Source organism: Thamnophis sirtalis, unplaced genomic scaffold, assembly GCF_051295495.1.
Source record: "Thamnophis sirtalis isolate CommonGarterSnake01/CBP01778 unplaced genomic scaffold, rThaSir2_p1.2 scaffold_18, whole genome shotgun sequence".
Lineage (NCBI taxonomy): Eukaryota > Metazoa > Chordata > Lepidosauria > Squamata > Natricidae > Thamnophis > Thamnophis sirtalis.
The window spans coordinates 1474809-1486743 of NW_028261398.1; the positions used below are offsets into that span (position 1 = coordinate 1474809).

Genomic DNA, 11935 nt, shown 5'->3' on the forward strand with positions numbered 1-11935 from the left:
CGGGTCTGGGGTCTCTCCCGTCCTCTGGAGGCCACCTTCCTTCTGCCTCCTCCAGCCTGGGACGGCAGCCCAACAGGTGTGGTTGTGTGTGCAGAGGCAGCATGATGAGTGATCCCCCTCCCTGCCTCCCTGGGGAGCCCCACATGGGATGGGGGACCTCAAGCCAAGCAACCCTCCCCACTAACAGCCCCCCCCCAAAGAGACCAGCCCCCCCATTCCCAATGAAAGAAACACAACAGCCGTAGTTTTGGATGACTATATTGGTTTTAAAAAATACAAATACTGCACAGTTGCCATCAGAGCACAAAGCATCCCTTGGCAGACCCCTCCCCCGACAGCACCCCAAGTTAACAGCACAATGAAAAGGGGAGGGGCTGCTGGGGGAGGGGAGAGCTTTCCGAGAAGGATGGAGAAAGAGCGTCCGGCTGGAGCAAAGACCCCTCCTCAATCAGTAAAAGCATCTGCACCAGGCAGGAGCAAGCAGTGGGCTGGTTTAGTTGGTGCCCCCTCCTCCTTTCCCACCCCCACTCCCAGTTTAAAGGCAGGCTTGCTCTCCCCACGAAGGAGGCAGGGCGCCCCTCAGCAGCCGGGGGTCTCCCTCCTGCCAGGGTTCCTGAGGAAAGAGCTTTCAAAAGGCTCCTCTCTCCAAGTGCAAACGAGATCAAGGGCAGGAGAAACGGGGGGGCTGGGGGGACCCCCGTGGGATGCAGAAGTCAGAGGGACCAGAGCTGGTTCTGACTGCAATCCCAGCTGGAAGCAGAGAGGCAAAGAACCATCTCCTCTGGGCCAACTGGGCAGGACAGGTTAAGGGGTGGGGGTGAGGCTCAGGATTGGCTCCCTCCAGGCATATGGGACGTACGTGAAGGGGGGCAGAGGAAGTCCAGGGGTGCCTCTAGAGGAACTCTGCAGCTCTTCCTCCTCCCTGGGAAGCCGTGCAGAGTCGGGGGAATCATCATCCTTGGTGAGAAGTCCTTCCCCATAGGAGGGTCCACCGTTTCCCAGCAAATTCTCAAAGGGGGGGAAGCGCCCATCCAAAGGGACTCGGGGGGGGGGGGTGCAGGAGCCCATCCATGGATCCTCTGGGGTGGGAGGTGTCCAAGGAAGAGATCCATGGGTCAGGAAGCCAGCTACCCATCAAAGGCTGAGGAGCATCAGGTTGAAGAACATGACCTTAAACCAGTGTTTCTCCATCTGGCCAACTTTCAGAATTCCCCAGCCAGCAAAGGTTTCAGGCAGGGGTTCCCAAACTTTAAGCTCTGCTGGCTGGAGAATTCTGGGAGTTGAAGTCCACAAGTCTTAAAGTTGCCAAGTTTGGGAACCACTGGTTTAAGGTAAGGCTTCCAGTCCCAAACCGCATACAAGAACTACGTTTCCCAAACTTAACCAAACCTCAAGGCACCAGACGAGGCTGCAGATCTCTGCTCCAAGCCCAGGAGAAGACATGGTCCTGTCGTCCTGGTGGAGCAGAGAGGGGGGGGGGCTTTTGGAAAGCACAGCTGGCCCCTCCCCCTCCCCTGGCCAAAAGGCATCCGCTCTGCCTCAAAGACACACATTTCCCCCCTTGACTAGAAACAGCCGATCCCACAGCAGGCAGTTGAGGGCACTTTTCCCAAGCCCATCCTCACCATTCCTGCGCCCTGGAAGGCAGCCTGAAGCCCAGGCATTCCCCTGACAGACGCAGGGAGCCCACTTCTACACCCCACCCGTTGGCAAGGCCCTCTAGACATGCTCAGAAACCGTGTGCCATGCGTAGGGCTGGGCAAGGGGGGCCGGGCGGAGAGGTCAGCATGGCTGCAGAAGGAAACCCTCTAAGGCAGCTTCTCTTCTTCCAAAGGGAAACGTCTCTACTCAACGTTATTCCTTGAAGCAAAAGAGGGGCTGTCCGCTTAATTTCCCATCAGGTGGATGGATTTGGACAATGGACCAGCTTTTCTGCAGGGGGAGTGAAATCAAACTTCATTTAAGAAGTAGGACGTCATCCTTAATGGAACCAGAGGGAGGGGGATTCCTGAAACACCTGGGATTTTTGAACAGAGGACAATTGATTTGATTTGATTTAATAAATTTATAGGCCGCCCAATCCCAAAGGACTCCGGGCAGCTTACAGAAAATAAATTTTAAAAAGTGAAGAGTTAAAAAAAACGGAGGAAAACAAATTAAAAAAACCACATCATGCACCCAGTCTAATCGGGGCTGGACCTCGGGCAAGAGGTCAACAGCCCCAGGCCTGCCGGAATAGCCAGGTTTCGATAGCCTTTCGGAAGGCCATGAGAGTGGGGAGGGTCCGGATCTCTGGGGGTAGTTCATTCCATAGGGTCAGGGCGGCTACAGAGAAGGCCCTCCCCCGGGGAGCCGCCAGCCGACATTGTCTGGCTGATGGCACCCGGAGAAGGCCCACCCTGTGCGATCTTATTGGCCGTTGGGAGGTATGTGGCAGAAGACGGTCTCGCAGATATCCGGGTCCTAGGCCATGTAGGGCTTTAAAAGTAATAACCAGCACATTGAATCGTGCTTGGAGACCGATAGGGAGCCAGTGCAGCTCACGGAGGATAGGTGTAGTGTGGGTGTATCTTGGTACACCCAGTATTGCTCGCGCGGCTGGATTTTGGACTAATTGTAGTCTCCGAACACTTTTCAGGGGCAGCCCCATGTAGAGCGCATTACAGTAGTCAAGTCTTGAGGTGACGAGGGCGTGTGTGACCGTTTGAAGTGCCTCCCGATCCAAATAGGGCCGCAACTGGTGCACCAGGCGAACCTGGGCGAAGGCCCCCCTGGTCACAGCCGACAGGTGATGTTCTAACGTCAGCTGCGGATCCAGGAGGGCCCCTAAGTTGCAGACCCTCTCTGAGGGGAGCAAGATTTCTCCCCCTAGGCTTAGGGATGGACTACCTGGGCTGTCCTTAGGGGGCAACATCCACAGCCACTCGGTCTTGTCAGGATTGAGTGCGAGTTTGTTCACTCCCATCCAGACCCTAACAGCTTCCAGGCACTGGCACATCACTTCCACCACTACCCTGAGTTGGCACGGGGCGGAAAGATACAACTGTGTGTCGTCCGTGTACTGGTGGTATTTAATCCCGTGCCGACGAATGATCTCACCCAGTGGCTTCATGTAGATATTAAATAGGAGGGGGGACAAGACCGACCCCTGCGGCACCCCATAATTAAGGGGCCTAGGGGTCGACCTCTGCCCCCCAACCAACACTGACTGTGACCTGTCGGAGAGGTAAGAGGAGAACCACCGTAGAACGGTGCCTCCCACTCCCACCTCCTCCAGCCGTCGCAGAAGGATACCATGGTCGATGGTATCGAAGGCCGCTGAGAGGTCAAGGAGCACTAGGAGAGAGGAATGTCCTCTATCCCTGGCCCGCCAGAGATCATCGGTCAGTGCGACCAAGGCGGTTTCAGTGCAGTATCCAGGCCTGAAACCAGACTGAAAAGGGTCTAGGTAATCTGCTTCATCCAAGGTCCGTCCTTCTCAAGAACCTTCCCTAGAAAAGGGAGGTTGGAGACCGGACGATAGTTCTTAAGAATAGCTGGGTCCAGAGAAGGCTTCTTGAGGAGGGGTCTTACCACCGCCTCCTTCAGGGGCTGCGGGAAAGATCCCTCCTGCAGAGAGGTGTTCGTGATCCCCTGGAGCCAGCCTCATGTTACCTCCCTGCTGGTCGAGACCAGCCAGGAGGGACACGGGTCCAGCAAACAGGTGGAGGGACTCATCGCTCCCATGGCCTCGTCCACTTCCTCAGGGGTGACAAGCTGGAACTCATTCCAGGAAATCTGAGCAAGACCCTCCCTCGGCATCTCCGCTGGTTCTGTCCAAGTGGAGTCAATGGAGACTATGTAGAGCAGACATTCTAGAAGTTCTAAAGTCAGGGCAATCTGGATTTTAATTGGAGAATCCCTGAATGTCCACCTCCTAAAGTGTTTTAATGCAGGTATTAAACAACCTGATTTGGGCCGGAGGGGACTGAGGATACGAGGTTAAATTCACATTTCTCAAACGTGGCAATTTTAAAACTCGACTCCCCGGAGTCCCCCATACTGGCTGGGGAATTCTGGGAGTTGAAGTTCCTCCGCCTTAAACCTGCCAGGGCTGAGGACCCTGGGTTCAACAGGGGGCATCCCTCAAGTATCATTGCAACCCCAAACGGGTTCCGTCTGAAGGTCTCCCTCCCATTTTCAAAATGTAAACGAAGGTCAACTCTTGGCTTGTTGAGTCTTCAAAAGAGTTGGACTCTTTTGCTCAAGCGCAGGAATCGCTGGGAAGCAAGGCAGAAGTTAACCATGGTTAGTTAGTGGTCAACAACCCCCCCCCCCCCACAAGGAGAAGGTTAAGTGCAACAAATTTAAAGAGATTTCCCTGGAACAGAGTTTCACAACCCCACCAACTTTAAGATGGAGAGGGGGGGGGACTGGCTGGGGAATTCTTGGGAGTTGACGTCCCCCCCCTCTTAAAGTTGGTGAAGTTGACAAACGGTGGCCCAGAAGAAGGAGAAAAATTTTGTGATTTTTGATTCGTTTTTCAAAGAAAACTTTGGTATTCAAGCAGACACAGACGGATCCTGTCCTTTTGCAGGCTCCCCCTTACTAGAAGAAACATATGACAATTCTAGGACTTTTTTTCCTTTTTGGCAGTAATAGATTCACCTCTTTGGCAGGTTTTAAACTTCCTTTTAAACCTTTGAGATAGAAAAAAGACCCCCCCCAACCCCTTAAAAAACCTGAAGCATCTTTAGCGTATTTATATATAGAGATATATATAGATATAGATATATGTAATAAAGTATAAATTCTTGCATAGAAAATAACTTCTTTTAAAAATGGTTTCCTCTTTTTCTGAGCAGGTAAAGGACAGAGAGCTCCATAAAGCAGATTTGAGTGCATGTCGGGAACATCGGACGATTACATGATGCTGCAGTTTGAAGGACCCTAAGAGGGGAGAGAGAGAGAGAGAGAGAGAGAAGACTGACATAGAGTCAGAAGGGACCTCAGAGGTCATCTAGCCCAGCCCCCTCCCCAACCAAGAGACCCTCTTCCGTTCCACGCAAATGGCCCTCCGATCGCTACTTAAGAGCCTCCAGGGACGAAGCACGGAGGAATTGTTCTCGCAATCAGGACATTTCTCCCTCATTCTAGGTTCAGGGCCGATCCAGAACCGGGACTCCCTCAAAATGCCAGCAAGCGAGTTGTGGGAGTGGCAGGCATGGCTGCCAGTCCAAAAGGCTTATGGGGAGGGACCCGTGGACCTGCCTGCCCAGGGGAAGAACAGGCCCTTCCCCAGCTAAGGCTGCCTCTGTGTGACCAAACCTCCGGGGAGACAATCGCCGAGACCATTTTCCAAAGGGCAAAGTTTTCTGCATAAAAAGTCCCCCCACCTCAGGGGTGTCTTTGACAGCCCCCCCCCCCCAGTGCAGCCACTGAGCAGCCCCAATGGAGGCCATTTCCGTTTGTTTGGCGGAGGGGCTGGTGGGGGTCTGTGGGAGGTGGGCTGGCTGGCCAGACTGGCTCCGCCCACTCCATGCACACACATGCACACACACACACACGGCTGTCCTCCTGCTTTAGGCCCCTGAAGGCTAACCTGTGGCATGCGGCGCCCTCTTGTGGCCAAGCCTCAGCTCAGCTCCGCCACGCTTGTGCATGCGCTTCCAGCAGGCCAGTGGGTCTTCGGGTTCTGCCGTGAATGCGCAGAGGTGGGGGGGAGGGCACATGCAGAAGGGGGGCACATGCGGGGGCCACATGTCATGTGCAGGAGATGTGTGCATGCATGCGCGGGGCTACATATGCGCGGCGACCACGCACACATTGCATTGGGGGAGTTGGGAGCACACAGGTGCCTCCTTGTGTTCGCATGGTTTGGGGACTCGGTCTGGAAGGGAGCTCAGAGGTCTTCTAGTCCAACCCCTGAGGTCTTCTAGTCCAACCCTCTTTACTCGTTAGATTTACAAGCCTGTTAAATGGAAGCAGGTTAACCAGCTGAAGGCTAAATTTGCAACGGGGTCTGAAGTCTCCAATGGACACAAAGGCAAAACTTCCGTTCTTCCTATTTCAGGCTTTGATTAAGAGGCCTTTGTCTTGTATTTTCTTTCAGTAGCCGTGAATGCTGGGGAAGGTTCCACCCTGGGATTCCCGAGATCTCCTCATTTCCACCCACTCCACACAGAGGGGAAGTTTGCCCAGAGTCTGAGACACGGACGGCCTGTCAGTTTAGTCCATGAAATGAACAATAAATAAGGACTGGCTTTACTCCATTTATTTGGCCCTTTTGTTTAAAAGAAGGAGAGGCAGGCAAGGATTTCAGGGATCCTTGAAACGCCTGCAAGAAAAAGGGCAAACTCGGGGAGCCCCCCAGGATCCCTCGTGTCAGCTCTGAGCTACAAAAGATTCTCCTTTCTTGGTATAAATATTTCAGTTTCTACACCTGAGAATAATGAAAACTATTGTTAAAACTGAGGCTGAGTTCGGCTGTCTGCTTGCCTTCACTGTCACTGGGGGCCTCTGAACAGACTCTTAATCTCCGTTGCAGACAAACAGACGGAAGAAATCCTGGGCAGAACACGGTCACACAAAACCCCAAAACTTCTCCCGGGGGAGTCCCGGCCCCACAGCCAGAGCCTTTGCATTTGGGAAACATCCCACCACCACCACCCCTGGATGTGCTTGTTCCCCATGGAAGCCAGCCCTCGGGGGGGGCCCTCCGCCTCCCCCCAAAACTCACGTGGTGATGGTGGTCGTGGGGGCCATCCTCATCATCCTCTTCATCATCATCATTGACAACAACCGTGCGCACCAGCTTCCGCATGGCCACCTCCTGCAGGGAGGGAGGAATGAGGGGGCTGTTTCTGGTCCAGCCCATCTCAGCGGGATTTGGAAGGGAAAGAGCCAGGAAAACAGGGGGGGCGGAAGAGGGGCTCCCGCCTTCGACCCAGGACCCCCACCCTCAGCCAAGCCCTGAGCCATGCCAGGAGGGGAAAGCGCCTTCCATCCTGGCACCCCCAAGAAAAGGGCCAGGATGCCTCCATTGGCACCCCAACCCCCCAACTCATTCATCCCTGGGGTCCCACGCTGGCCCCAGGATCCCTCGGGTCAGTGGCTGCCTGTCTCCCCCCTACTCAACCCCAAAGTGAGGAGGAGGAGGAGGGGTCCTTTCCCCCCCCTGCAGGAAAGGGTGGGGGGATCCCCTCCTGGGATCCGCTTCTCCCCCCCCTTGGGATCCCTGGCTTTCCAGTGGATCCCCCCGTCCCTCCTGGGCTCCCTCGTCTCCCAATGGCCTCCCGGGATCCCCTCGGGCTGAGCTCCGTCCCTTCCCGGGATCCCTTCGGCTGCTTGGCTCCTGGCCCGGCGTTTCTCCTCCTGGGGGTGGAAGGGGAGCCTGGGGGTCTTCGGAGCCTGCGTGCTGCGTCTCCCTGGCAGGAGAAGCCGGGGAAGGGAGGACGCGGGCCTTCCCTTCGGAGCCTCCCCTTCGGCTCCCCGGGCGAAGCTCCGCCGCCCCCGCCAGGAGCCTCCAGCGCCCGAAGGAGCCGCCCGAAGGGAAGGGGTGGTGGGAGGGGCGGGGCCACTGCGTCTCCTCCCACCGAAGCCCCGCCCTCCCTCCGCCTGTCCGGGTGGCTGGCTGTGGGCGGGGCGAAAGGAGGGGCCGGAGTGGGGACAGACGCGCAAGCGCAGAGGACGCTGGGAAAGCACCTACCTCCCAGCGACGGCGCTCGGTGGGCGGAGCTACGGAGGCCGAGAGGGACCGTTGCTGAGGCGGAGAACCAGGCGTAAAAGAAAGGAATGTGGCGGCGAAGGGAAGGCTGCAGCCCAATTTGGCGCTTGGGGGTCACCGCCGCAGGAGGAACCGTGTCGAACGGCATCAGGACGGCTGAGAACCGAACTGTTCCAGCGGGGCTTCGCAGGAAGGAGGGGCTGGGAAACGGAGCGCCTTCACTTTCGGAACCAGAGAGCTGACGGAAGGAGCGGTTCCCTTCGGAGGCGGAGACACCGGAAGTAAGTAGAGGCTTCTGGGACGGAGTGGCAGCCTGGGAGGCTCTCCTTCGGGTCCTCGGGAGGGGAGGCCTCGGCCTGGGCCTCTCCTGCGGTGAGGGGGACGCCGCCGTGACCCGCCTCTCTTTCTCCCCTGCAGGAGGACGGAGGAGCCCGGCGGGGGAGGGAAGGAAGGAAGCGCCGCCCGAGAGGAGGAGGAGAGCGGGCCCCGCGGAGCAGCCCCTGGAGACGGCGGGGAAAGGCCGGGGGGCTCCGGAGCTGCAGGAGGGATGAACCCAGCGGGAGCCCGGGAAAAGTGGCTGCCTGGAGGGCGATGCGGGGAGGAGGAAACGGGGGGAGACGCCGAGACGGGCCTGGAGGGCGGAGGGTCCTTCGGAAGACCCCGGAATCCCCAAAGGATCCAGGAGGAAGAAGAGAGATATCAGTGCCCGGAATGTGAAAAATTCTTCAAGAGAAATGAGTATCTTCGAAAGCACCTAAAGGTCCATTCGGGAGAAAAACCTCATAAATGTCTGCAGTGTGGAAAGAGCTTCAGCCATAGGGGCAACCTTTATAAACATCAAAAGATCCACAGAGGAGAAAAACCTCATAAATGTCTGGAGTGTGGAAAGAGCTTCAGTCAGAGTAGCAACCTTTCTAGACATCAAAGGATCCACACAGGAGAAAATCCTCATAAATGCCTGGAGTGTGGAAAGAGCTTCAGTCAGAGTAGCAGCCTTTATGCACATCAAAGGATCCACACAGGAGAAAAACCTCATGAATGTCGGGAGTGTGGAAAGAGCTTCAGTCGGAGTAGCAGCCTTTATAGACATCAAAGGATCCACACAGGAGAAAATCCTCATAAATGCCTGGAGTGTGGAAAGAGCTTCAGTGAGAGGAGCAACCTTTATGCACATCAAAGGATCCACAGAGGAGAAAAACCTCATAAATGTCTGGAGTGTGGAAAGAGCTTCAGTCAGAGTAGCAACCTTTATGCACATCAAAGGATCCACAGAGGAGAAAAACCTCATGAATGTCGGGAGTGTGGAAAGAGCTTCAGTCGGAGGAGCAGCCTTTATGCACATCAATATATTCACACAGGAGAAAAACCTCATAAATGTCTGGAGTGTGGAAAGAGCTTCAGTGTGAGGAGCAGCCTTTATGCACATCAAAGGATCCACACAGGAAAAAAACCTCATAAATGTCTGGAGTGTGGAAAGAGCTTCAGTGAGAGGAGCCACCTTAATACACACCAAAAGATCCACACAGGAGAAAAACCTCATAAATGTCTGGAGTGTGGAAAGAGCTTCAGTCAGAGGAGCAACCTTTATAAACATCAAAGGATCCACACAGGAAAAAAACCTCATAAATGTCTGGAGTGTGGAAAGAGCTTCAGTGAGAGGAGCCACCTTAATACACACCAAAAGATCCACACAGGAGAAAAACCTTATGAATGCCTGGAGTGTGGAAAGAGCTTCAGTCAGAGGAGCCACCTTTATGCACATCAAAGGATCCACACAGGAGAAAAACCTCATAAATGTCTGGAGTGTGGAAAGAGCTTCAGTCAGAGGAGCAGCCTTTATGCACATCAAAGGATCCACACAGGAGAAAAACCTGATAAATGTCTGGAGTGTGGAAAGAGCTTCAGTCAGAGGAGCAATCTTTATACGCATCAAAGGATCCACACAGGAGAAAAACCTCATAAATGTCTGGAGTGTAGAAAGAGCTTCAGTCTGAGGAGCAACCTTTATAGACATCAAGGGATCCACACAGGAGAAAAACCTCATAAATGTCTGGAGTGTAGAAAGAGCTTCAGTCTGAGGAGCAACCTTTATAGACATCAAAGGATCCATACAGGAGAAAAACCTCATTAATGCCTGGAGTGTGAAAGAGCTTCAGTGAGAGAAGTAGCCTTTATAGACATCAAAGGATCCATTCAGGAGAAAAACCTCAGAAATGCATAGAGTGTGGAATGAGTTTCTCCTCGTTTTGCACTGAAGACCTGAGCTAATCTGATGCTGGAGCCCAGTGAGGCTTAGACCGATGGAGGAAGTTCCCTTCTGAGCTGACACAATAAGAACAAGCCAGCTGGAAGGGACCTTAGAGGTCTTCTAGCCCAACCCTCTGCTCAAGCAGCAGATCTCATCCCGAAGGTGCTTTTTCAGGAGGCAACTGGATTTCCTTTCCCTTCACTTCTCACCCAAGAAATGTCCTCCGTTAATAGGACAGAGCAGAAGGGAATTCTTTATTGGCCAAGTGTGATTGGACACACAAGGAATTTGTCTTTGGTGCATCGCCTCTCACAGTGTACCTGAAGTGAAATAAAAGGCATCCATCAACATACAACACTTGGTGATAGTCGTAAGTTACTTATAAGCAATCAAATCATACTAAGAAAGAAACAGAACCATCTAAATTGTCAAGATACAAGCAACATAGTCATAAGTGGGGAGAGACAGTTACTGAGAAGAGTAAGAAGAAGATAGTAATGCAGTCTTAGGAGGAGGTGTTGGAATTCATTGTTGAGCAGAGCGATGGCAGGTGGGGGAAAGCTGTTCTTGTGTCTAGTTGTCTTGGTGTGCAGTGCCCTATGCACCCCAGAGACAGTAAGCACAGTAGTCAGCCAGCCCCTCCCCACTTTAGCTGCCTTACCAGCCCCTCCCTCTCCACATCCACCTGCTCCTCCTTTCCAAAAACTGCAGCAGTGGGGGGAAATCCCCTCCAATACTGCCCCCTTCCTAGTTGCAGTTTTCAACCTTTTTGAGCCCTTGGAAACAGTCTCTGTGTCTCTGTGTGTGTGTTTTTCCTCCTACACCCTCTCCCTCTTTGGAGGGGACTCCAAGCGTTGATTAAATCAGCACCCTTAACACTGAGCAGATCAGTAATCACAGACTTTTAATTATAGGCGTTGATTAAATCAGGGGTTACAACTGTTTAACTCTCAAACATTAATTAAGGATTAGAAGTTTGCTAGTAAAAGATTTATTGACTGAGTATTCTAGAGGTTTACATGGGAGTAAATGAGTTACCATATACCATGGACTTGTACAATCATGATTGGTCCGCATTGGCTATGTTAATCCACCCCTTCCTTGTGTATGCTCAATAAAAGAAGCCTCCGGACTCTGTTCCGGGTTGGTTTCGTCCCGAAGGAAATTCGTTTCCGAGTCTTCTTTCCTCATTGGCTTCATGAACGACCCGTGGAGAAATCGCAGAGGACTCCAAGGAAAAAGGTTCCTGGTCAAAAGGCCAAGAACAAACGATTAAGAAAGCTTTATGCATTTTCACTCAAGGAGAAGGCGGGACAAGGTGAAATAATAAGAAATATCCTCTAAAAAACACTTTAGCAATAATTCTACCATTTGTTCTATTGGTCTCTAGCTGTGCCATTCCTAAGCCTTGGCTAACGAAGGCCCCAGGAGTTCTCTAACAGGCGTTTCATTGGCTGCCATAGGCCATCTCGATTCCTAACTTTTAGCTGAGCTCTGCAAGTTGTCTAATTCTTGTTACTGTTATCCACTTTCTAGCTACCCATAATTGCTGCAGGCTTTACACATGCATATTTCCTGTTGATAAGCATTCTTTGTTCTTGTGAGACAGACAGAGCCCCACACCCCAATTCCAGTCTTCCTGCTTTACTTTCAAGTGTGTGCTATGACCTTGCTTTAGCCCCCAGCCCATCATCCCCCCCCCCTTTGAATCTGAAAATGATCTCATTTTCCAAGGTTCACCCAACAGCAATATCCCTGTACTGGGAGACCTCCTGGTTTACTTACAGGTGGGGAGGCAAAGCAGAAGGCATTGTAATGCACAACAGGTGATTAAGACAACAATGACTTTGCCTGCCAGGGTCATTATTAGGTCCTTAACCAGTGAAATCAGGCAACCCTCCTGTCAGTCAATGCCACTTCTCTTTCCATTCGTCCATGGGGGAGGGGGGGTTGCAGCTCTCTTTGTGATGTGTGTAGTTCAG

The 11935-nt window shown here is 53.1% G+C and overlaps 1 protein-coding gene and 1 long non-coding RNA gene across 2 annotated transcripts; one reads left to right on the plus strand and one right to left on the minus strand.

Moving 5' to 3' along the window:
- Positions 1-242: 242 nt before the first annotated feature.
- LOC148042329 (uncharacterized) lies at positions 243-7554 on the minus strand. Its single transcript, XR_015695210.1, has 2 exons — positions 6719-7554; positions 243-4929 (listed from the first exon to the last, which is right to left on the minus strand). It is a non-coding gene; the product is annotated as an uncharacterized LOC148042329 (long non-coding RNA).
- Positions 7555-8252: 698 nt separating this feature from the next.
- Positions 8253-11118, plus strand: LOC148042330 (uncharacterized). The gene has a single exon (XM_087702979.1). It carries the CDS (start codon positions 8253-8255, stop codon positions 9834-9836), a length of 1584 nt encoding a protein of 527 aa, XP_087559105.1. The 3' UTR covers positions 9837-11118.
- The last annotated feature ends 817 nt before the right edge of the window (positions 11119-11935 follow it).

Coding starts and splice junctions, on each gene's coding strand:
- LOC148042330 (XM_087702979.1), top strand. CDS start 8,253: ATGAACCCAGCGGGAGCCCGGGAAAAGTGGCTGCCTGGAGGGCGATGC.